Genomic DNA, 25,631 nt, shown 5'->3' on the forward strand with positions numbered 1-25,631 from the left:
CTGAAAGGGCAACCCTATCATACAAATGTGTTGCTGCATCAAATTTGTTTTACCTGACAAATCATTGCTCTTTCAGTTGTTGTCTAACATCTGACACTAGTGTTTTTGTGTGCGGGATGAAGTCAAAATCAAATTACTCAAACAGAAAATAATGAACCTTAGAAAAATTTGAAAGCTTGGTATAACAAAAACTTCTGTATTCAGTAGTTTCAATGGTAACGAGGATATTTGTCATGATCATAACCCAAAATGGTTTATAATACCCCTAAATTCCCAAATGACAAGAGCTGGGAGGACAATTTGGGATTTGTTAGCACTACTGGGCATTAAAACAAGTGTGTCAGGAATAGTGTTTATCACATCAAAGCTTGATTGCTGCACTCTCATTAGAGAGCGACCTCTGGTGTCTGGTGTCTGAAGGCTGAACGTCAGCCCAGTGTGTCGGTAGCCGATGGGCTGTTGAACACACCGTTCCTGGCATAGAAAGTGTTCTTCACCACCGAGGATTTGGCGCGGGACGGAGTTCTGTAATCCAGAGTGTAGTCACCTGTGGATCCAGACAGACGCCATTAATCAGGAGGACAAACTGAGCTAGAACAAAGACAATATGATGGTGGTGATGGTGGTCGCTTGCTTTATACACAGATACAAATTCACACACAAGTTCAATCTAGAAGAGTTAAAATTAAACAGATATAAATTACATTTGGACAGTGTCATCCACAATTAGTTGCAAGAAGCAGTCTGAAGATTGTTCCTAATCAGAAAAATAACAGCATTGATTGCTTGATAAGACAATTTTGTTGATCCCCTGACTCTTCCTCTAGCGCCACCATGAGGTTCACATTTTTGTTCTTGACTGAATATGTCTCAAGAAGTGCGTAGGACAACAACATGCACCGCCTACACACTCGACACAAGTGGCATAAGGACGCCATGTTTGGAGCGCAGCACCCAGAGACACTGACTGTGTTTGAAACATAGATTGTAAATAAAAAGGTTTGAAACTGGTAAAGCTGCTGTCTCAGAAGATGTCTAACAGGGCGGCGTGGCATCAAGTGCTGTTCCAAACAGATCTAAAGATCTTTTCCTGTCTCATAAGATGCCTTAAAAACTGACCGTTATAGGGGCAGTTTTTGACGCTGACTCGATGCTGACTATTACCCATAAATCTGTGCGCCAGCGGTAGCTCAGAAAAATGGAGAAGATGGCAGGCAAACAAGCCGAAATTTGTCTACAAATATCAAATTTTAAAAGTATTTTAGCTTTTTTGCTTTTTGAAATGTTAGCGAGAACTGAACACTGAACTATCCTGTTAGCCTGTGACTGTAACTTACAAAGTTTGTTTAGCATGATTTCTGAGGCGTCTGTTATCCATTTGCCTTTTCAATAGCTAGCTATCTGAAGCTAAGGCTAGTGACTGACAGCCAGAAGAGACGCAAGATGGCGTGCTGACATCACATGTTGCTGAAAATACTGCCCTAAAAGGCTGTTCAAAACCATTGTTCATAGACATGCCTTCACTCGAAAGTAATGCCTTCTGAGGCACCTGTCTATTACGGCAGAGGGGCAGTAAAGCGACGAGGCAACTGCCTTCTGTTTCGAACACAGCCACTATGGCTGCGTTCCATTAGAAGTTGGAGGTCAGAATTTCCCTGACCTCAAAACGTTCCAGGTGCACGACGGCAAACGTAAACAAAAACATGGCTGATCGTAACAAATTTATGTTTCTTTGCCATGTCCACGTTCAATTGAACTGCCAGCAGTTTTCTTGCCGTTAATTAAAAACACGGCTTTTTTATTGAAAATGAGTGACATTATAAACATACATGTCCGTAACCTGCAAAAGTCAGTAAATGTATATTTATTTTATAATGTTGTATATTTTCTAATGGTTTCACATTTGTTTAACATTTTCCAGAATAACGTTTGTGCAAAGATGACTTTCACAGACTGTTACCATAACCAGCTACCTAATAATATTGGTGACGATCGACGATCAATTTACAAGCAGAACAGGTTTAACTATATGACAGTATGTATGTATTTTAATTTAATTAATTTATACAGGCAAAGACTTTGCCTTTTTAGTTGATGGTTTACCATTTACAGTATGCGCTTCCATGGGTGCTGCCATTGTTGTGTAACGTCAGACAGGAGCTTCTTTATGATGTCAGGGTAGATGGATTTGTCTTTGAGTGTACTTTTTCTAGTGAGAGGTTGTAAATGTTCGAGTTCCGAGTTGTTTCAAATGCATCATATGGTATAAACAGGTAGAAGTGAAGCAGTCAGTGTCTCTAACTTACCCAGCCTCCACCCGTACTCCCAGGACGAGAGCAAAGGATAGTCAAACTTCTCCTCAGGTCTAATCCGGCCACGTCTCTGCAGGTATAGATTCCGTCCTTTGCCCTGCAGATGACATTAAGTTTAAAATTACCTATAAATATATAATTTTAGAACCATTTGGCAATAAATACAGGTCTACTGACTAATCAATCATGACATTGCTCCCTCTGTTTAATAGTCAGTTAATTGAAAGTAAAATCTTTTTGTTAGTCATCAAACTAACAATAGAAGAGGCTTTTGTTTAATATATAATATTACTGTTTAATATATAATATTACTACTAGAATTAAGATAAAACAAGTTTTAATTTCAAGCTGCAAGTAAAAAAAACCTAGAAAATCCGACTTCTACAATCAACTGTGCACTGGTACTTCAGTCTACTGGAAGAATGTTACATGTTAAACCAAAAGTGACTCGTACATGGTGAGAAGAGTCCTGATAGAGTGCATGTCTGGTCTGGGGAGAAACTGGCCTCATTTGGGGGGGCACATTGAGCCGCTCCTCTCCTTTCAAAGAGAACACTGGGCGAGGAGGAGGTGGAGGAGCAGGAAGAAGAAGGTCGCTCTGCTTCTCAGTTGTCCTTGTAACAGGAGGCAGTACAGCCCTGATGGGTGAAGCATAAATGTGTCATGGTTTTCTGGTGTTTTTGTGGTTCACTTTCTGTCTTTGTGGTTTCTCGTTCTCTGTTTTAAATTCTTTTGCTCTGTCATTTCTTAATAATTTTCCCCATGTTTTCTGTTTTACATTGGTATTTCCCTCTTCTGCAGTTTCTGGTCACTTCCCTTCCTCTATCATGGTTTCCTGCTAGTTTGATTATTTGCTCCTCCCTGGTTAGTTTCACCTGTGCCTTGTTAATCACCTCCCTCTTGTGTAATGACGTCCGTGTCTTTCCACCGGTTAGTGTTGACTCGTCTTCATGAGTTTGTTGACTATCCATGCCTGGCTTCAGTGTTTCCTACCTGTGTTTCTGGATGTCTTTGTGGATTATTGGATTTTGGATTGTAGCCTGTGTCATTTGGATTTTGTTTGCTTTATGTTTGAGCTACCTCCCTGTTTTGGACACTTGTCTTCCTCTTCACTGCGTCAGCATGTTGATTTTTGTTGTTTCTTAATAAACACTATAAACTGCATCTGCTCCTCCTGCATGTAGGCTACTGCAATTGGTGGGACCAAATCCCAGGTGTTTTCTAGTGTCTGCGCTTGGAAAAATGTGAAAAAATGGCTATATATTATATATATATATATAATATAGCACTTTTATCCAAAGAGCTTTACAAGGTTTTTGATGCTCATTCACACACACTCACACAGAGATGGGTGCTGTCCAACCATCAGGAGCAATTTGGGGTTCAGTGCCATGCCTAAGGACACTTCTCCACATGGATAGGAGGAGGTGGGGATTAAACCGGGGATTGAAGTCTTTACAAATAACACTAAAGCTCATTAAACAGTACAGATATGAATGAATTCACTCCTCATTGATGCCAATGTTCTATTTTCATTGCCAACTCAAAAATCATAAATTTTATTGCTTGTTCTTTAAAATCTTTCTGTCCGTATGGCACATCTGCTGTGTGCTGTGGGCATTAGGTGACACACGTCAAAAAATGCTACGTGATGTGCCCGATGTTTGTTGCAGTTAAGAGGGTGACTCTTACTGTACCTTCGCTAGACCATACTACTTTAACTCAATCTACAGAAAACATAATTTTTTTTGGACAAATAAAATTTGGTACAACAAACACATTGGATTAAGGCTGATAACAGATCTGCAGTTTTACATGAAAACCCCTCCGACAGACAGGTTTAATGTGAATAAAGCAACTCACCGGGGGTCAGCAGGCAGATGGGGCAGCTGTGTTGGCTCTGTGTCGTTTCGGGGATTGTAGCAGGATGGGTAAAGTTTAGCATAGCGGTCCTTCCAGGCCAAGCGGGTGAACATCTCCTTCTGGATCTGCTCTCGATAGCAGTTCTGGTTCTGGGTCGTCAGCAGGCCACGCATCTCCAGTCAGAAGGCCTAATTTAGCAACTGGTTTATACCATTTTGACACAGTTTCAAATTAACTAAATGTTAAATTTAAATAGTATTATTAATGCAAAGTACCTGAAACCAGGTTCAACCTGCCTCACAAATTTGCAGTGGGAACAAATTTACCAGGGGCTCTCAATACAATTCATTTTCTCAATTACATTCTTAGCTGAATCATCAGTACAAACGATTAACATAAAAACTGAAGAGAAGTCAATAACAACTCCCATGGTGCACTTGGGTAAGAAACATCCCTAACCCTAACGGTGGGAGAAAAATAAAAATGACAATGTAAAGGAAACTGATCACAATCTGCATCTTAAATGAAATCACCCTGTGTTTTGTTCTGCACATTCAAAATCTATCCCACATATAATATACATATAATATGATAAACTTGTAATTTTAAAAGAAATCTACTGCATTATTTCTCTGCTGGTAGTATCCCTTTCAGAAAAAGTGACAGACACAGAAAGAAACCCATTTGAGTTTGTAGGCCACTGGATGAGAAGTGCCGCTCTTCATTGGAGGTGGAAAACTGAAAATCTCTACCACATTTTTCTCCCTTGCCACACTTCTGGAAAAAACATTTATTCTCAGAAACACAGTTGAAATAATTGAAACTGCTAGACATAACACAAAACTATAGGGCCTTTAAATTATCTGAGAGACTCCTGTGTTTGATGTTTACTAACCTTGAGGACATTATTTAAAATGTACAGCAGCATCTGACTTTGACAAAGGATAATCTTGTTCGCATACCGTCTCATACCAACATCAGTGTTTGTCTCTTTAAACATTTACCTCGATAGAACAATTTTAGTTGTCTTATATTAGCCAAACAGGTGGCAGACCAGAAAATGAATAATGAATCTGTCATGGTTTTAAAAGACAATAGATACTGTCCTGCCAGTAGGGGTGTCAGATCAGAACACACTCACGTCAATGTAAATCTCGTACTTGTATAGCGCTTTCCTAGTATTTTCGACCACTCAAAGCGCTTTTACACTACATTCATTCACTGAGCCTAAGTGCTCAAACAGAAACTAACATTCACACACATTCATACACTGTCTGAACGGCCGCCAGGGGCAATTCAGGGTTCAGTATCTTGTCCAAGGACACCTCCTGAGCCAAAGCCACCCAATGTAAAATATATAAATAATTTAGATACAACTTATAATGACTAATTCAGGGTTTTTTTTTGTCCTTTAGGTTGGATTACTTGTAATTAAAAATAATCTAAAATTTTGGTCAGATTAAACTGTCAAACGTTCATGTAGTGATCCCTTTCATGTACTGGATGAGTTTCCGTCTTCATCACATCTGATCCTTTTGTTTCTAGTTTGAAACATCTCAAAAACACTGATACTGCAAATGGATTTGAATAGTAAAATTCTAGCTGTTGTTTATAAAGTTGTAGCAACGAAAGAAAATGTGTGACAAAAAGATCTCGATTTACTTTATTACTGTAACTTCATTTTTTTCTAAAAAATGTCTTGTAAATCACAACACCACCATAACCAGCACAATAAATACAAACTGAAGACTTTCACGAGCAAAGGAACAAATAAGTAAAAAATCAAAGACTTTGAAGTTGTCCTTTACATCATTACTTAGCATATAACAAGCTGTATGCCATTATTTAGATGGTGCTACAGTGCTGAAATCCCATGATGAAATGATTGTATTAGATAACAATCTTAATTTACCTTTGTTTGCCTGATGCAGAGCTGTGCAGGATCAGCTTCTCACTGTGGAAATGAGATGTGGATCAGATAACACTCTGTAACACAGGGAAACATGAGACATGCACACACATCCTGTTCTTCCACCACTGGAAACATGTTACACTAACCTAAATCTATCCTTTTTTGATGCTTAAAGCCTTTGCCCCAGTGGTGATAATGTGATGTCATCACATTAATTGTTTTTTTTTTAATCAGTTACTAATGCCATCACAAGGCCAAACAGATTAGAGTTAGGAGAGCACCATATAAGTACTTGTATTAGTGTTTTTATTTATAAGCCTAATAGTATTGTAAAAAATCCTAGAGGAAACATTGCCATTGCCCGCCTCTTATGGTTCATTGCAGCAGGCTCATTGACATTTGTTGGCAGAAATAAAGACATTTTAACTCTGGACTGGAATCACATGGATTTGAAGATGGCTACTTCAACAAAATCAATGGAAAATGAGCCTAAATAATGGGTTACAAACGAAAAGGGTACAGTTCCTTTTCAATTAACATAATCAATTGCAGGCTGTTGCTTTATAGACATTTACCTGCCAGTTTGTTGACACTTGTTCTTTTCGGCAAGTGGGAGATATTTGTCTGACTCAGAATTGCTTGGCTCATGTGAACATTTTTTCCCCCTGGCTGCTCTGTCTGCGCGATATAATATACAACATGATATGTGGCATATAGAAAGACAAAATCCTGTTATCATCTGAGAGCATTCACAAATTATTTCATTGCTAGCCCTGTAATCACACAAATGAAATGAGAAGTATCTTAAATTACATTGCAGTGTTAATAAACACAATGCACAGATACAGTAAGTAACCATTCAAAATGCTGTAGATGGACTCTCTAACTCTACTTATTAAAAAGAAACCAAACTCTCACCAAAACACATCATCCTTGAGGCTTAACTACAGAGAGAGCATTTCCTTCCAATTTGCAAAGCAGGTTGTATTTAATATTTTTAAACCTGTTTTCCATGTTAGCTGCGTTTGTATTACTTCCATTGACTGTCAATCAGTGAAACACGTGAAAACACTGAAAGGACTGTGTAACACATCGTCACCACGCTTGTGCACATGCATGTCAATTGTTATTTAGTGCGTACCACAACAAACAATGTATTGGCTGATGTTGTAATTCCCTAATAATGCCTTGATGAAGACCAATATTTTACTGAAAAGCACCTTTTATTGAACTCTGAATTAACAATAGGCTATGCCTTGAAAGTATTAAATTCTCTGAATTATTTTTTATTTTGTAGTCTGGAGAAATAGAGAAATACCCTGAAATTATAAATCACTATTTCCTTATTGTTTATAATAGAGTACCTACATCTGTCAAATCATTCTTTTATAAATTTAAACTCACATACAACTGAACTTAATGGGCCAATGGACCTTATACTCAACTGCAACACACATGAATGAAAATATAATGTGTGAGTTAGTGAATAAATTAGTGTCAGTGAAAGGTTAGTGAAAATAATGTGTGTGTTAGTGTATACATTTCCAGGCTTATTTATATTAATTTACTTTTCCTTCCCTTAAGGCAAGACACCACAGTCCAAAATTATGATTTTGCTTTAATCTGTCTATTTTCTAAGTATTATTACCACACTTTTATAAAATGTACAAAACAACCTTGAATAATATAACCATTATTTTGTGTCTATTTTACACAAAGTTCGTCAACTGCAGAGTGCGTAAATTTCAACTGGTCTTTTTAAAACTCTCCATATTGAATAATTTATAATTTTAAAGTTTCTTTTCTAGAGCATGTTAGCTAGTTCAGATATCATATATCTATAATAGATGTGGTCATGTGACATTTTTTAACAAGCAAAGTGTGTTTCTATTGCTTTAGCTAATCTTCTACAGTCGTTTTCTCAAAATGACATGTTTCCTGTGCGCCAAGTCATTTTCCTTGTCCTTCAAAGCAGTTAGGGCATCATAATTCTAAGTTTCTTAGGGCTTATAGTTATATATATATATATAACTATATATAGCAAGACATTTACAGAGTTTTTTTGTAAATATCTTTAATGTTCTCATTTTAAGAGAACAATAAAAGATACTGTAAAATTGTGGGGGGGGGGGGAGAAGGGTCTGTCACACATATGAGCGGTATATTTTCAATAAATCCATGAAAAAAACAATATTTTGATAAACTGACATCTGAGTTTTATCAATGTGCTGGAAAAATGGATTTGTGTGATATGCAAATCAGTTGTGGTGTCCGAACAATAATGCTGCGATGATGTGTTGAGAAGAAATCCGCTTGACACTGTTCTTGATCATAAAGGTTTATTACATCAAGGAGTTCAGCATCAATTACAAGCTCTGCAGCAGCTTGGAGAGTGACCCAGCCCGATGGCCACTCTGTCTCTCTGTACATCAAACATAGCTTATATAGAATATGTGCAGACATCTGCTAGATACCATAGAAGGGTTCAGTACTATTCTGAGATAACAAAACAAGAGTTAGAGGTCAAATTCTATAGAAGGGTTCAGTCCCTACATAACCACCAATCACTACTCTCCCCTTAGGAGGTCACTGACCCTCTGTCCAGCTGCTACAGTGCTATTTTGAAATGCACATATATTATACACTACACAGTGCATAATCAATGACAACATTTAATACAGAATTTCTTTTTTTTTAAAATTAAATAAAGCTTCTATTCATGTTCAGCTTGTAAAGTTTCATTTTCTATGACTAAATTTGGGAATAAAGCCTATTTGACTTTGGTGTCATGGGTGTATGAATTAGTTTAAGCGCGCATGCGTGAGAACACAGTTGAGACCGTTGAGAGCGCGGGTCTGTGGCTGAGGTAAGAGAGCCAGTCTAATGACATTGTTTTAATTATATTATTTACAATATTAATTCATCCTGACATTTGGAGTTAGTTCTGTTTCATCTTGTCTTCTTCTGTGTCGGTTTTGTGGAGGTTTGCCGCCGCCCACCGCGATTTAAACCGATTTTGTTTGTGAGAAAAGGAGGAGGAACGAGTCCCAGCTAACGTTAGCTTAAATCTCTGCTCGTGTTATCGTTAGCATTAATTTGACTTGTCTCCTTGTTTATTTTCCTGTCAGGGGAGCCGCCGAGTCTACCACAAACACAGCTGATGACTTACCTGCTCTGTAAATAATGTAAGAAGGTGTTTTAAGTGACAGCATGTGTGCACAACTAAGTGTAATGTACACATAACAGTTACAAATTTAGTGTCTGAACTTCTTATATGAGGTAACAGTCTATGGTCTGAAAGTGGTAAATTAACCTTAATGTGATTGAATTTGAGTCGCATCTTTTTAATACTGCCAGTTCAGCCTTCAGTGTTTCCTCGACTGGACTACTAAAATTTCCCAGATCATTAAACTATGCGCAACAAATGTTTTCACTCGCACACTGCGCGAGCTCGGCAGCACTCAAGGCTCGGCTCGCTTCCTCTCCTCGTTCTATGCAGAACATACGTGACAGATGGTTATAAGAGCAACTCTGAATGTCTGATTGAGAATATTCTGGCAGTAAATGTACGGTGTCTCTTTCAGTGTGTTAGCTTCTCAAGACCAAGAAAAGTCTGTTTCCCACCTGCTGGAAAAGGGAAGCTGGTTAGCGCTAAGTTAGCTAACATCTCCTCTCCCCTTCAGACTGCGCAGCTGAGCAGCTTCTACAGCAGCTACATAGCTGCTATGTAACTTAACATTAGCTCAATTTATAGAAAGTAACTAGAAGCTGTATTTTATTACTGCCTACTCGTCCAATGTTCAGAACATCAGGTACAAACTTGGACTAAACTGACGTAGCCTGCAGCTCTGTCCTGTACAGACTGCTTAAATTATTTTAAAATTTTCAGTCTGAAAAAGTGGTTTTGGAAAAGAAGGGTGCCAGGAGGAGCTGACGTTAGTAAAGCTAATTAGTGATGCAAACTAGTTTCTAGTTTCTTTTTGGATTTTAATGTGCAAATAAAATGCACCTCAGAAGGGAGGAGGTTTCTCATGTTTTCTATTTTTTTATATTAATGTCTACAGATAAATGTCAGAAGCTGTAAAATGAAGACACAAAAGGCAAACATGAACAGTCGTATCTATAATGATTCTGAGGTCATATTAACAGGGTTTTCCTGCGATATGGTGAAAATAATGGCCCAATATGATGTGAAATTACATATTTTTCATTAGAAAATATGAAATGTTCTTGGGGGAGCACCCCCAAACCTCCCGACCAACACCAAAACATTCATCTGGGAAAACAAACTGGGAAAACACTGCATTTTTAAGCTATTCTAAGGAGCATCACATGCTTATGGACACAAGAGCAATGTTGCTGAGACATGTTGTGTTGGGGTTTTATATTCAGCCTCTGCTGCTGAAAAAAATCCTAGAGGAAACACTGAGCCTTTATTTGTTAGTTTTATCTGTTATGTTTTGGTGAGCTGCTGATAAAATTACAGTCAGTAAATCAGAATACTTATGTTTTTTTATTGCTTTAAAGATAAAGTTATTAAAAAGTAGTTGAAAACAATCAACTTTACAATAACAAATAACATCACATTAAGTCATACTAAAAATCTGACAATTACCATAAAATACGACAACACTGACAAAATGAGGATGACTGAAAAGCACAATGGATAACTGAATAAAACCTCTTAACCGACCAGATCATTGTTAGGTTTCAAAAGATAGATTTTCAATTAACAACATAGTTACATTAAATGGAAAATTCTTAATTCAGATTGACCCACCCTTCACATAACAGACAAACATAAATAACTGCATAATCTTAACAATGACCATCACATGAAACTATTTACACAAATCCATCATAAATCTTCGTTTTTATTTCATCTTTCTCAAGAACACCCTTTTATCCTAACTAATTGAAATTTAAACACTTGCAAAGCACATCTGGCCTATTCTATGTCAAGTCTGGAATTAACATCCTATTTTGTCGTTATAGTGTACATTAATTTCCATCTCTGTATCCTGTAATATATCATGAAATATACAAGTTTCACACCCAGATCTTCTGAATGTCATTACAATCCCAGAATACATGAATCAGTAATTCCACATTTGAAACTCCCTGTTATACGACGTCATATATGTGAACTTTATTGCTGGTATAATTAATTATATACATTATATTGGATTAGCCAGAAATGTTGATTTACAGTTTTTGCACGCTCGCCTGGCTCCGGCACAACACTGGCGCCGCTCTCTACCAGGTGTTATGTATGGTAAACAACATTATTTTGCTGCTGGTGGAGAGAGAGCACCGATGATGCGGGCATATATACACAAATACATTTTATCCAAGCGAATATTGTGGCGATTATGGGCTAAGCCATTTGTCATTACTGAACAATTTGCTATTTATTAACATGTTGAATAATCAGTTAAGGAAAAACTTTGTACTTTGTGTAGCCTAGTCATTAGTCGTCATCCTGTAACCAACCCCATCTGTTTGCTCTCTTTTACTTCACCGGTAATATCTTCAGTGGGAGTTTATTCAGATTGCTAATGTATGGAAACAGTCTCTCAGTGAAAGTGTGTGTGAAGGTGTGGATGTGTGTGTTTGTATCAGGATCAGAGAATGACAGGTTTCCTTTTTTCCAGTCCAGTTGAACTCTGATCCTCTGGAGTTTCTTCTCCAAAAAGACAGTGGTGGAGAATTCTGGTAGTGAGCGTACTGAGTATTGATCTTTATAGAACCCCATCCTCCATAATCCAGATGGTGGCTCTTGTTTCCTTTGGACAGACTCTGCTAACATGCCAACTTTCCAGTCTGTACTGTCTCCTACCTCAACGTCCCAGCTGTGAGTCCCAGAGTTAAAGCCCTCAGACCCCAGGACAATGGGATAGTAGTCAAACCTCTCTGGGTTTTCAGGAAGCTTCTCTCTCTTTCCCAACACCACGCTGGTCAGATCTCCAGACAGGATGAGATGAGGATGAGCAGAGTTTGGATCCAGAATCACAGGAGTGTAGGAGACCATCTCCTTCATCTTGTTCCAGATGTTGAAGGTCAGGTTGCCCAGGTGTTTGGCCTCGTCTATCAGAGCTCCTGAGACCAGCTCTGGATCCTCCAGCAGGGGGCGCTGATGGACTCTTTCTACTGCAGCCTTGTAGTTGAGCAGGAATGAGACGTCTTCAGCTCTCAGCTCCTCCTCTGTGGCTTTGATGGTTTCTGAAAGAGCTGTTATCTCTCTGCGCAGAGCCTCAATCTTTAACTTCATCATCCGGCTCTTCTGCTCCTCTTCCTCCCTCACAGCAGCGACCCTGGCCTCCTCTTCCTCTTGTAGAAACTGGTGAAGCTTCTTAAATTCCTCCTTAATCTGCCTCTCTGTGTTTCGGGCCTGGACCTTAATGTGTTCTGCTGTTTGGTCACAGTTTCCTCTAACTTCTTCAAAGAGCTTCAGTTTCTCCTGTAAGGGTTTCAGGGATTTCTGGAGCTCCTCTCTGTGATCCTGTGCAGCTTCATCGATGGGTCTGAATCTGTGGTTGTTGTGTGTTTTTGAATCTTTGCAGATGACACACACTGGCTGCTGATGGTCCAGACAGAACAGTTTGAGTTTCTCAGAGTGCAGACTGCAGAGAGTGCCAGACTCTGCTGAAGCTCTCTGATCTCTGTCCTTTAAAAATGCCTCACACAGGTTCTTTAACGCCAGGTTACACGGTGGATCACAGTGTTTAGATACTTTCTTACAGACTGGACAACACTGTATTTGTTTCTCTCTCCACCATCTTTGCAGACAGGCTTTACAGAAGCTGTGTGTACATAACAGAAAAACAGGGTCTCTAAATATGTCATGGCAGACAGGACAGGACAGATCCTTCTCAGATTGGAAAGACATTTTCTCTCTCAGTGAAGCTGAATACACCAGGTGGAACGATATAACAGGAAGTTAGTCAGTTGGATGTTCACTAGCTTGCAAGTTCCTTTAAACTTACTTTCACTTTGAGTTGTGGCTGAAGTTGAAATTCAATTTCTGCAGCAAGTAGAAGTGGCAGTCTTTCTGGATTCCATTATTCCTGTCTGTAACTGTCCTTTCTCAGTTGAAGTTGTGGTTTTAGTGTGAAGGTGAATCTTGTCATCTGTCTCGCAATGGTTTGCTCTCAGGGAAAGAATTACAGACTTTGTTTCCTGGTTTGTTTGGGTTTGACAGAATGGGTGGAGCTTTGTCAGCCCAGGGTTGTGTTTTAATTTAAAGTGATTCTCTCCGATTGCTCGTGGGTTAAACTTATCAAGTTCACCAAGACCTAGTGGACAAATAATTAACTAGGCAGATATATAAGAAATTATATAAGGTAGTGATTCTCTCCCCCCCCCAATATGAATACGGACAATATTGGAAATGCACTCTGCAGTTGTATTTCTTCTTTTTTTATGTTGTATTGTATAGTAATTTGTGTCTTGCTCAGTTTGGCTCCCCCAAGAGTTCTGTGCTTTAAATGTCTATTAATCTACATTAATCTAATCAAGCGGTTCTCAAACATATTCACATCAAGGACCCCTAAACTGATACTAATTATACTATGGACCCCCATTTGATTATATTTTATACTAGGGCCCCCCATCTGATATGATTTTTGCTATTAGATGCTTTGTGAGCGATAAAGTCAGTGAAGTGCAAGATCTACCCACAACTGAACTGAGAAACGCTCTTTTCTATAGTTCACAAATTTAACTTTTTAAGATGAAGAATGTGTGTGTTTTTTTTTCCCCGATCACTGGGTCTATTTAAAGCCTTTTATTTATCATGTAGGGGTGGTGATGGTGCAATGGATAAGATACATGCCTTTGGTGTGAGAGACCCGGGTTTAATCCCCCACTGTGACCCATCCACCAATGTGTCCTTGAGCAAGACCCATAGTTGTTCCAGAGGCGTGCGACCTCTGACATGTATAGTAATTGTAAGTCGCTTTGGATAAAAGCGTCAGATAAATGTAAATATAGCATAAAACTGTATATTTATTGAATGAGTTCTAAAAACAATAATTAAAAAAAAACAAGTATTAAAATGAACGGATGACAAAGTATCCTGAAATGACAACAACATGGGTAACAAATTCCCCTCCCTCTGTCTTAAAGACTTAAACCATTGAAGCCTTTGCCTGGTTACTGCGTGCATCTTACAGCTTAACTAATATAGCTTTCCTGTGGAATAAACTACAAAAACAAAACAAACAGCATTTATAAATTTAATTCAACAAAATATTTAGGAGATAAAGGAGCTCAGGCATCTTGAGTCGATGATAAACTCTGAAGTGGCCGCTTTTTGTTCTGGAAAGCTCAGGCAGGTTCTGTGGGATTTAGGCGGTAGAGAGAGGAGCAGAGAGAGGGAGAGTGGGCTACAGAGAGGAAATATATGTTAATTCCACATTATACTGTTAGTATATTATTAATATTACTTAGTTTTTTCATTTCATTTTTATTTCATATGGTTTACCACAAGTATAGGCTTAATATTTCAGTGGGTTGTTTTCATTTATTAAATCCTTGTGCAAGAAGCACAGTCTACATCTTTCACTACTACTGCCACTGGCTTTACCAGAGGCGAGAGTAGCAAACTCTTTAAACCCACACAACAGTAAGCCTCAGTTTAGCTAAATGTGTAAGTTACTGTGAGTAATGAATAGAGACTGCAGCTCTGCAGCTTCTCACTGATCTAATACTGAATGAATATGATAATTCCACTTCCAGTTGCACATGAGACATGATAGATGGTATTAGTAATGAAAAGACAAGATTTATAATTTGTAAAAAAAAAAAATATATATATATATATATATATATATATATTAAAAAGTTACTTACCATATTGGGTGTCTGTCTATTTTATTTACAATTCATTCCAAATTAGCCATTTGTAAGTCGTAATATTAAAGCCATAATGTGATCATTTAATAAACCAAATTGATCATTTTAATATGAGGAATCTTGTGGCCGTTAGGAGTGCATGGAACAGTGTGATGTAGTAGTGTGGTAATGCAGTTATGTCATAAAATGTTAAACTCATACACTCTCCTGACCCCCACAACAATGCTCAACTGTGCTTTATGCTCATGTTGCCAACTTTTGCACATACTTGTCAGCATTGTATTATAGTATTAATGTATCTTTTTATATTGTTTGTATACTTTTCTGTATATTTTTTCTGATCTCCTTACTTTTTATATATTTATATTACTATTTATGTTATGTGTACTGTAAGCACCAATTCATACCAAGGCAAATTCCTTGTATGTGAAAATGTACCTGGTAATAAACCCGATTCTGATTCAGAAAAAAAGGGATTCAAAATATATGTATTTTGTTACACATTTTGTTTGTTGCACATAAAGGTAATATGGTTAGTTAGCATTGAAAGAACCTGTAAACATACATTTCATAGGTCCAAGCACAAGCTAACCTGTTAACAAAATAGTAATAATAATGGATTACATTTATACAGTTGATCCAAGATAAACCAATCTGTCCTAAACAACAAGAAACATGACATTAGATTAATGACATACTTACTAAGCTTACACGTTCAGTTTCCTCCAGCATATCATTGTGATAATTGTTTACACTTACCAGCAGTAAATAACACTCAGTGATAAATTGATGAACTTAAAATGCTAGTTGACCACCACATTCATTATAATGGTGGCTGGCAGAGCCTCTCAAGCAGAGGTTTACTCAATCTTATCCACACTTTACAGATGGTACACAACAGAGATTAGCAAAAGCTGCTGCTATGAAACAGCATAGGAGTGGGAATATGTTTATTATATGTCTTGTAATTTAATAATTTGAAAGAGTCAGTTTGATAATGTATGAAAGTGTGTTTAAAGGTGTGCATGTGTGTTAGTATCAGGGTCATAGAAAGTCAGCTTTCCTTTCTCATTGTCCAGATGAACTCTGATCCTGTGGAGCTTCTTCTTCACTTGAAGAACATTAGTTGGACCTGGTGGCGAGCGTGCAGTGCATTCATCATCGTAGAACGTAAGTCTCCATAATCAAGCCACTGTCTCTCCTTTTATCTGGGTAGACCTTCCTAACTTGCCTAACATACTGGTCATGGTAAAGTGGATAAGACGCATGCCTTTGGTGTGAGAGACCCGGGTTCAATCCCCACTGTCATCCACCATTGTGTCCCTTAGCAAGACACTTCACCTCTCGTTGCTCTGACATATATAAGTCACTTTAGATAAAACAGTCTGCTAAATTAAAAAAAAACAAAACTACCCCAACTATCACATACCAGCTGTTACCCTGTGAGTTAAAGGCCTCAGAGCCCAGGATGATGTAAAAGTGATCAAAGGTCTGTGTTTTCAAGAAGGGCTTGTCTCTCTCCAAATCTCACACTGGTCAGATCTTTAAACAGGATGAGTAGAGTTTGGAATCGGAATCACAGGACTGTAGGAGCCCATCTCCTTCATCTGTAATTAAATTAGTAAAATCTATGTAAAGTTTTAAGAAAATGAAAATAACATTTCTAGTGTAACAGCGCAGTAACTGAACTTCAACCTCCCCCAACCCCTGAATGAAACTGCATCTGAAAGCTTTGCTGAAGAGAAGAAATGGGATCCAGGAAATCTTAATTCCAGTTGATTTTTAATTATCAAATGTACATCATCTCAGGGTTTAGTTTCACATTAAAACACCCATTACCCAATACAAAACGTTATTTTTCCCCCATACAAAAGTACTCTTATACCTTAAGTATCAAAAGTAGCAATGATTAGGCAACAACATCCAGGTAAGACAAAGAAGTCTACAGAATTACACACAAAAAAAATATGACCTTAACATTTATTTGTGTGTGTGTCTCCGATTGTACTTGTTAACTGCAGTATGGCTGGTAGAGAAATACTGAGGATGATACATAGACTTTTATTAATATCATTATCAAATCAGAACACTATGTTCAGGCAGACGCGAAGCAGATCAGAACTGAGCCACAAAGTTAAGTCAGATCTGTTCATGCTAAAATGCAGCTGAAGGAACAACAGAACAGCAATGGACCCAAAACTTGTTAGTTTGTTGCACAGTGCAGGAACCAGTAGTGTGAAGGCAGCTTTAATAGTCATTGATTCATTATGGCAACATTATGTACTCAAGGGATTCTGAGAGCTAAAGTTCAAGAGCAAGAAATCAATCGACATCAGTAGTCACGTACAGTTTGACACTTCCTTTCGGAGCAAGTCGAGTCGGTCTACAGAAACATCATACTGACAATAAACCAGAGAATTCCAGTTTTCTTCGTTTAACTGAGATTTTAAGGCATTTGTTTTGTTTATAGCACTTTGTTATTTTGTTGAGTAAAGTTCTGCACATATTTGGTTATTATTGGCTGGTGAAGGATTCAGAAGGTGGTCATTTGGCTCCCTGGTACACACACAAAAAAAAAAAAATATATATATATATCAGTGTCTCATTTTCCTTTTGTTCTCCGCACTGTGTAACCCGTAGAAAAGTTATTCCAGTTATTTAAATGTTAAGCTCCACTTGTCTCTGACCAAACCTTTTCCAAATTTAGTTGTAACATTTTGGAAATGCAAAAAGACACCAAGCTGTGGTGTCATTCTCACTAACTATCTTTAATTTATCAATCATGTATAAAAAATATGGTCATGTGCAAAATTAGTCAAGTGATCATTTGAGGGCAGCAAAAATCAATAGATGAGATCTCTCTTTCCCAATAAGGTCATTTATTTGTCTTATTTTATTTACAGCTCCAGCTTTAGGCCAGATTATATAATCTACCACTTATACCATTTTCCCTCCCTGACTCACTGCAGAACAGAGTACCAAGTTTTAATTAACGATCATTTTCTTTCCCCTGCAACGTTTTAGGTTTTTTTTAAAAATTAGTTTTAAAAATTGGACACTTTGACGGGCAGTTTGAAACATATTTCAGCAAGTATATCAATTGTGTCAGGGCAGAAAATCCTTGAAACATCTGATTTAAACTGAACTCATTATTTGCAGTGCAGCTAACGTGTCCACTTAAACAGAAATGGAAAAAATGGTGCAGGAGGAGAGACAGCGGGTTTCTTGGTGCATCACGGCACGGTGACGTGGAAGGGGGAGCCTGGGACATGTTCGTCGCCCCACTTGACGACTAGGATGTAGTTGCCCCGCTCCTTCAGCAGGTAGCTTACGTTGTACTGCAGATTGCCCACGTGTTTGACCAGAACCTCCTCACAGGGGACCTGAGGACCGTGCACGCCCACCAGTAGCATGTTCTTACCTGGGAAGAGAACAAGTGTTAAGTATGCGAACATCAGTGTTGTTAAAAGGAAAGTTCTGTAAAAGTAATTCCTGTAAAAATATTTTACTCAGCGTTGTTAAGATCAGGGGATGTATGGACATCTCTAGACATACTATGTCAGTGGCATCATTTGTAGAAGAATGTTTCTATTCCTCAAAGCAAGGTATGGGAAGAAAGAAATATTTTTGTACTGAAACTCCTGATTATTCAAAACCATTTTTAACGTAAAAAAAAAAAAAGTCCAATGTAAATTGCGTAAACATAAGCAGCTGTACAAGAACTTTGTAATAAATAAATAAGATTGGCAAAATTCAAAGAATAAGCAACTGTGAAGCTAACTGTTTTGACTAACTGTTAGAGGGATGAAAAATGGAGACGCTATTATTAGACTGTATAAATTGTATCTTCTGTTAGTGAGCATTATAGGACAATGTCCATGAACTCCATATTTATTGCAATTAAGAAAAGGGCGAGACCATTTAGGTATGTAGCATTTTGCATGCTAACAAGCCAATGTTTTATATAATAGTGATTAGCATGTTTGTCAGCATGCAATGTAAGCATTAAGTCCATCAGTCCATTTGTGATCCCCCAAAGTTATAGGATTTATCCTCTGGGGGACCATCAATATCTATAGCAAGATATTTCTTTTATTAGTGTTCCATCAATAGGCCAATACTCTCATCCCTACAGCAACAGGGTGAGTGTGGATACAAACCTTATTTGGAAGAAAAAAACGATATCATGGCTCCAAACTAGGGCGATAAATTGAATCTTATTTTTAAAAAAAACTAACTGCGTTAAACTGTGGTGATGATTGCAATGTGATTAATCCTGTTGCTGCCCTATTTGAATTTGTTGCCTGAATACAAATCTTTCCCTCCTAACAGAAAGTGCATTGTGAGTTGTTCATGTACACTCACAGGTCAACAGTCAAATTATATTGTCAGTGGAGTTTTCCTTACCAGCCTGGCTGCAGTCGACTAAGAAGCTGCTCTTCTGTCCCACGAAGGCCTTGCTAAGGCCGGGGCCTTTGCTCAGCACCTTGCTGGCGTCAGAGTCGGCCATCCTGGGCATGGCACTCTGGGTGAAGCTGCTGCTGGACGCCCTTACTGCGGGATCCACGGTTAGTGTCGACGTCTCGCTGGCATTGGTCACATTCACCAGCCGATTACCTAAAGGGGGTGAATCAGGTGTATTATATTATTATTATATTTAATTAACCTTGTAGTTTTAAAAACCTTTCAAAGGAGGAGAACAAACTATTAAAAACAAAAAGGTTGCATCTGCTCCTACTTCATTTACTGCGCTCCTACATTTCCCAGAATTACATTTGACAAGCCATAATAAACCTCAGGATATTTTGCATCCAGCCATTCGTTTGTTTACTTATTAAGTAGCTAAATAGCAAAAGCAGTAGCTTTCAGCTGCACGTCATGGTCATTTATCTTCTGATTGCTGAAGACAATGAGTTGGGGTTAAAAGCTAAAAACAAAGCTAATAAGTAGAACTTTGAGTTTAGATTATTGTCACCCATTTGATAATATACTGAATGGCAATAAATCAATCTATTTACATTTGGGAAAAGTAAAAGTCACTCATTAATATACTGTAGACAGACTTAGGTTTCTGCTGCACAAGAGCTAAATCCACAGAAAGAATATTACACCCAAGGACTAAACAGAGCCATGAATTTTACATACATACATCAGTAACACCTGGTCTGTAGTGTGAGGTTATAGTGGCACAATACAGGTGAGTTCAGCAGAGTGACGTTCACCACTTTACCTGTAACTTTGGCCTTGAAGGGACTGCCACTGATGTGGTTCGGTCCTCCATATTTGATGCTGACCAGGTAGTTTCCAGGTGCCATGGGAGTGTACTGCACCTTGTAGCCCTCTGGAACCTCCTGGCAGTCCATCTTTACCTTGGACGGACCCTCGATGGTAACGGCTAAGGCCCCGTGGCCCGCCTTAGTGTTGTTAATGATGAACTCTGACTGGGTACCTGCAAGATTAATAAATAAAATTAACATATAGAGGTTTTGGTACTTTTGATAAAATACAAAACTTTAATTAGAATGTAAAAAGTATTCTTGTTTTGTGTCTTTAAGTGAAGAGATCACGAGTCAGGTGAACAGATGGACAGATAACCCACCTGTTGTGCCTCTCTCCAGTCCAGCTCCATAAGCTGAGACCAGACCGGGATCTCCGGTCTGTCCAGGTTCTCCGACACGGACCTGGAAAGGACTTCCAGGGATGTGAGAGCCGTTGAACTTGACGTCGATGGAGTGGACACCATTCTCCCTGGGGATGAACCGGACAGCATACTTGTCTGGAGGACAGGACAGAGGGATTTGGTCACTGGAAGTCCCAATATCAAAGATTTTTGAGACTTTCCTCCCTTACAGATAATTGTGCCGTGTTTGTGAAGAGCAACAGGACTGAAAGCAGGGACTGTCTGATGTACGTTTCCTTGAAAACACATACTGACCTTTTTCCAGCTCAGTGACGACGCACTCCTCCAGAGCTCCAGAGGGGCTGTGGACTTTGGCCGCCATTTTGCCCTGCGCTCCATTCAGACGCACCTCAAAGGACGCTGGGTGATTCACCTTCAAACCAGACTCCTATCAAGGTCAGACACACAGTCAGATTACAGGGATGAAGAGGTTAACAACAGGAAAGAATCACATCAAAACATGCATATAACAACTCTTTTAATTAGTAGAAGTAATACAAACAACACAGTTTTTATTTATATAATTTCTTCATTTATATTTGACATCTTCTACTCTTACCTGAGCTCCTGTTGGTGCAGCTCCAGCAGACAGAGGCCAGTGTTAAAAGCAGAGTTGGACCAATTGACACTGCACTACAATGTTGCAGTGTTATAGTACAGTGTTTAAGGAAGTACTCAATAAATCTGACATGGTTTACAGCATTTTAGACTCTAAAAATTCTGATATTGCCGGCTATTCATTTTTATGTTAACATTTTTGATGAAGAATTGATGAAGAGCTGTACCGAGTGGGACATTTAAAGTGTAAAAAATAAACTTGTTCGTGCTCTCTGGTGGACAAACTATGTAATGGGGATACTGTTTTTAAATGACCTCAACCGTTCCTCTGGTATTTCTGTACAGATGTCTTGTTATGCAAGTTTACATGCATTATCAGGGTGGATAAAAGAAAAAGTTTTATTGCTAATTTATAACAGAATATAATGTAGTATGATAATTTATTACGGTATTAAATGTTGCAAAAGCAACTGCACAAGAATTGATTAAATACATTTCTTAAATTGGCAAAGTTACTGTAATCTAATCAAACAATACTATTTTGAATCTGATCAGACATTTAACAGCTTTCTGTAGTTGACTGTTTTAGGTACTCCGTGCCAATTTTATTATTGAGGCTAGGGCTGCACAATTAATCTAATTGCAATCGCGATGTCATGTGCGATTACAAAACCGCAAAAAAGTATGCGATTTAATGAAACAGTAAAAGTGTGTGAGATAAAGAAAACAGAGAAGGAAGGTTTTTATGTTTGGCTCGTTGGCCATTTAACATTGAATCGGTGCATTTAGTTGTTCAACATGTTCAACTTTTCATAGAGCCAACGTGCTTGTTGGTCACTTTTTGTCAACCGGCCAATCAAACTGGATGGGGCAGGACAAGTTTGACGTGCTACAGCAAATCATTAAATGTTGAACAACATGATTATTGACCAGTTAGTTCTTAGCATTAACAAATTAGAGACCAATGTAGAGCCTTTTGCTTGAACAAGGATTAAATTTTAAAAACTCACAAAAATGAAACCGCTATAATAGTTTTAATACTCAAGTGGTAAAAAAGTATACCATTATATAAATTTAGTATAAAATGTAAACTGTTAACTAAACATTATACTCTTCATTTAATACTCTCATGTACAGTTCCTCCTCCAGGTTGTGGATAGAGACTCTCCAGTAGACAGATGTACATTGAGCCAGGATGCCAAGTGTGCCAATATTTGCTCCTTCTAGCTGCCTCCTCCGTAGAGCAACACACTCCCCATGTTCTGTTTTACTTATTATAAATGTTGTTTAACTTTGTTCAAGTTGAGAAATACACATTTCAAACCGTCAGTATTTCACACATTCCTTGATAATTAAGCCAATAGACTCATAGTACCATTTGTTCCATTATAATCAAATCGCGTTATTGACTTTCTTTAAGTCATGCTGCTCTAATTGAAGCTTAATAACTAAACCTAATTTAAGTATTTTGTAATTAAGAGAGCAGCACATTATCTGTTGACTGTACTTTAAGACCCACATTTAACTAATACATGACAGCGTTGCAGACAGAGCAGAGGTTCATCTACAGCTAAAGACGGGAAACAAACTACAGTCTCTAAAAGCAGGCGATTCGCTGTGGCCTGCCTCCGTCTGCTGTAGCTAGTCAACCAGGGAGCTGACGATGCTGATGAAGATGATGGTGCTGTTAAAAGCCTTTAAATGAAACACAAGAGAAACACCAGCAGTTCCACACCAGACAGAAGAGGGATGACCAGAGCCAGGCAAAACGGGATGATTTCCAGACCAATACCTGACCTTTTCTCTTGTACCACATTATGACAAAACTTCATGAAAAGCTTCTAAATCTCATCATGTGTTCAGTAAATGTCAAAGAAATCTGTCTATTTGACATATTTTATTTGTGAAGTCGACATTTTGTCCTCAGGGTGATGCTAACAGAAACAGCATTCAAAATTGTTTATTGTTGAGTTGAAACAATTAGTTGGTTAATCTATTAGTCGACTGGTGCAGTCTTCAACAACTATAATAAATCCATTCATTCTTTAGGTGTGATCAACAAAAATGCTGATCATCTTTGGTTCCAGCTTATCAAATGTGAGGATTTCCTGATTTTTTTAATTAATTAAAATTAATTTCAATTGACATTTTTCACTTACATATTATATAAAAATGGTATAATTTATTAGTGGTCAATGAATTAAAGCCCTTAGAGCCTTTTGTCCAAAAAAAGGATGAACCATTTCTATTTTTGACTCTCCATGATATTTCCTTTAGCACCACTCTGTGGTCAAAGTGTCAGTTTCACAGAGAAACTCTGCCTGGCTGTGGTCACATCCATGAGGCCAGTTGCATAAAGAAAATCCAAATACTTTTACCATCTGTACAACTGGGTTTGACTGATATGGGTTATTTAAGGCTGGTGCTTAGCCAGACTTAAATGTTGTTTTCAGTTTTAAATGTAAAACAAATTCAGGTGTTGAGAGTCTACATGTATTTTCTTCTTGTTGCAGTGGAAACAAGAAAATACATGTATTGTATAAATTACATCTCTTGAAAATACACTTCCTCATAGATGCAACTATGACCTGTGTTGAGTTTTTAAACATCACAAGTGGGATTTGGGTGCAAAAATCTGCCAGACGGGTCTTTAAAGTGGATTTTTTAACCAGCAGCAGTTAGAAACTTGATGATCCCAATATGAATTAACATAACTTGTGTTTGATCAAAAATCCAAACCAGTCGAACCATTACACCCAGTTCATCTTCTCTGTTTGGGAGAAAAAGTCTGTCTTTGCTCCTGGCATCACATTTTTATGCAACTGTGCCCCAGCACCCTTAAGCAAGGCAGGGCAGGCTGAGTGTGGAGGTGTCTCCTCATGCCTCACCTGAAGGCCGGCAACAGTGAGGCGCCGAGCGTCGTTCGCTGGAGCAACAACGGGAACAAGGTAGGGGCTGTCAGGTATGTGCTGATCGTTAAACTTCACCGAAATCTCATAATCACCTGGAGAGGAGGAGGCGAGAATGTAACTCAAAGAGATACGTCTGTGAACAAACATCAGGGTGAACTGTGTGTATCTTGTGTACCAGGCTCCTGAGCGATGTAAGAGACGCCGCAGGATCCGTCCTTGCGGTCATCAAAGGAGATCTCCGCCCTGCTGGGTCCCTCCACGGCGATGGACAGACCACCAGCCCCCGCCTCCCTCATCCAGATACTGAAGTCAGCTGGTGAAAGAGAGGATATAAGAAAACTTCAAATCCACAATACACAGACTTCTTTGTTACAGATTAGGGTTAAATGAGGCTGGTGTTTGTTATTGATGAGAAATCCCATAAAGAGACTAAAACCAACGCTCTATGTCCGTCTTTTGGAGTTCTCTGGCCAATCTGTGGGACTCAGTTCGTCATAATAAATCACAAATGCATAATGTTTTTTTTTTTAAAGCGCATTAAAGCTAAAATCTGTGGCCATTTTTAAGCAAACATTATTCAGTCGGGACATTTTATGGGGACTATATGCCAACATGTCACCCAGTGCAACAGTGTGCCTCAATCGTGTTTTCAGTACTTATCAATGAAGCTCTGTGGTACAGATGAATACATCAGGCTTTTAGATACACAGACAAAACAATCAATTTGGGTTTTTGTCTTTTCATGGGATTTGTTGATAACAAAAAAACAGAATATCACCAGATTTATCCTTGTAGCTCAGGCAGGTAGCTCTGATGGGGGTTAGGAACTAGGCAATACATGTATTCAATGTAAAGAGTGTGTGTACCTGGCACTCCTGCCTGTGCTCCCTCCAGTCCCGGACCTCCTGCTCTCACCTTGGTGGCCCCGCCCTCTCCCAGTGGCCCCACAGTGAACTGGAAGGGGCTACCAGGAACGTGCATACCCCTGTATTTCACGCTCACGCTGTGCACACCCATCTCCGTGGGCACAAAGCGCACACAGTAGGTGTCGTTACCCACTGCAACCAGATCGGCGGGCTGCCTGGCTCCAGAGGGGGAAGTAACCTCGGCAGTGACATCCTGCATGTCGATCGCTGCAAAGAGAGAGAGTTTTATTACTTCTTTGTGTACTCGCTAAATGATTTACTGATTTTCACCTTATCCTGTAACTCTTAATGATTGGTTCTTAGCATCTTTTTAAAGCTAAAATAAATTGAATTTGGGGTGGTGGTGAAGAGGAGACGACAAGAACAGGAAACAAAAGGAGAGAAACAGGATCAGGTGGAAGATGAAATAAACGGGAGGAAGACATGATCATGAAAAGGTAGCATCCGTTTTTCCAGTTAATCACATAACTGATAAAACCTTTCTCCTGCAGTGCACTCTGCTGATCCAACAGAAAACTTTACAAATGTTAAATATAGCAGGGTTGACCATTACATTGACACTCTTGTCATTATTACAAATAATAAATAAATAGCATGTAGCCCTAAAACCAA

At 38.5% G+C, this 25,631-nt stretch overlaps 3 protein-coding genes and 1 long non-coding RNA gene across 6 annotated transcripts in view; 1 reads left to right on the plus strand and 3 right to left on the minus strand.

Moving 5' to 3' along the window:
- Positions 1-168: 168 nt before the first annotated feature.
- LOC123956810 lies at positions 169-6,194 on the minus strand. Its single transcript, XM_046029254.1, has 5 exons — positions 6,088-6,194; positions 4,176-4,375; positions 2,767-2,950; positions 2,307-2,409; positions 169-547 (listed from the first exon to the last, which is right to left on the minus strand). Exons 2-5 carry the CDS (start codon positions 4,346-4,348, stop codon positions 429-431), a joined length of 579 nt encoding a protein of 192 aa, XP_045885210.1. The 5' UTR covers positions 4,349-4,375; positions 6,088-6,194; the 3' UTR covers positions 169-428.
- A 2,682-nt stretch (positions 6,195-8,876) lies between these two features.
- Positions 8,877-21,468, plus strand: LOC123987577. The gene is made up of 4 exons (XR_006829169.1): positions 8,877-8,953; positions 9,216-9,272; positions 16,023-16,113; positions 20,562-21,468. It is a non-coding gene; the product is annotated as an uncharacterized LOC123987577 (long non-coding RNA).
- Positions 10,586-13,262, minus strand: LOC123987576 (zinc-binding protein A33-like). Its single transcript, XM_046076584.1, has one exon. The coding sequence runs from the start codon at positions 12,974-12,976 to the stop codon at positions 11,600-11,602; it is 1,377 nt and encodes a 458-aa protein (XP_045932540.1). The 5' UTR covers positions 12,977-13,262; the 3' UTR covers positions 10,586-11,599.
- LOC123987575 (filamin-B) overlaps positions 16,709-25,631 on the minus strand; it is a 71,573-nt gene continuing 62,650 nt past the window's right edge. For all 3 annotated transcript variants that reach the window (XM_046076582.1, XM_046076581.1, XM_046076580.1), the window contains 8 exons: positions 24,960-25,226; positions 24,269-24,406; positions 24,070-24,185; positions 20,879-21,011; positions 20,543-20,719; positions 20,174-20,392; positions 19,351-19,560; positions 16,709-18,364 (listed from right to left, as the gene is read on the minus strand). In XM_046076582.1, coding sequence (XP_045932538.1) covers positions 18,177-18,364; positions 19,351-19,560; positions 20,174-20,392; positions 20,543-20,719; positions 20,879-21,011; positions 24,070-24,185; positions 24,269-24,406; positions 24,960-25,226 — 1,448 coding nt within the window. In that variant the 3' untranslated portion in view covers positions 16,709-18,176. The remainder of the gene's footprint in view (positions 18,365-19,350; positions 19,561-20,173; positions 20,393-20,542; positions 20,720-20,878; positions 21,012-24,069; positions 24,186-24,268; positions 24,407-24,959; positions 25,227-25,631) is intronic.

Source organism: Micropterus dolomieu, linkage group LG18 (assembly GCF_021292245.1).
Source record: "Micropterus dolomieu isolate WLL.071019.BEF.003 ecotype Adirondacks linkage group LG18, ASM2129224v1, whole genome shotgun sequence".
In the NCBI taxonomy this organism is placed as follows: Eukaryota; Metazoa; Chordata; class Actinopteri; order Centrarchiformes; family Centrarchidae; genus Micropterus; species Micropterus dolomieu.

Bases quoted from the DNA above. Each gene is read 5' to 3' on its own strand.
- LOC123956810 (XM_046029254.1), bottom strand. From the start codon at position 4,348: ATGCGTGGCCTGCTGACGACCCAGAACCAGAACTGCTATCGAGAGCAG. The intron at 2,410-2,766 runs GTACGAGTCACT...TGTCATCTGCAG, and splicing joins ATCAGGACTCTTCTCACCAT to GGCAAAGGACGGAATCTATA. The intron at 548-2,306 runs GTAAGTTAGAGA...CTGGATCCACAG, and splicing joins GGAGTACGGGTGGAGGCTGG to GTGACTACACTCTGGATTAC.
- LOC123987576 (XM_046076584.1), bottom strand. From the start codon at position 12,976: ATGTCTTTCCAATCTGAGAAGGATCTGTCCTGTCCTGTCTGCCATGAC.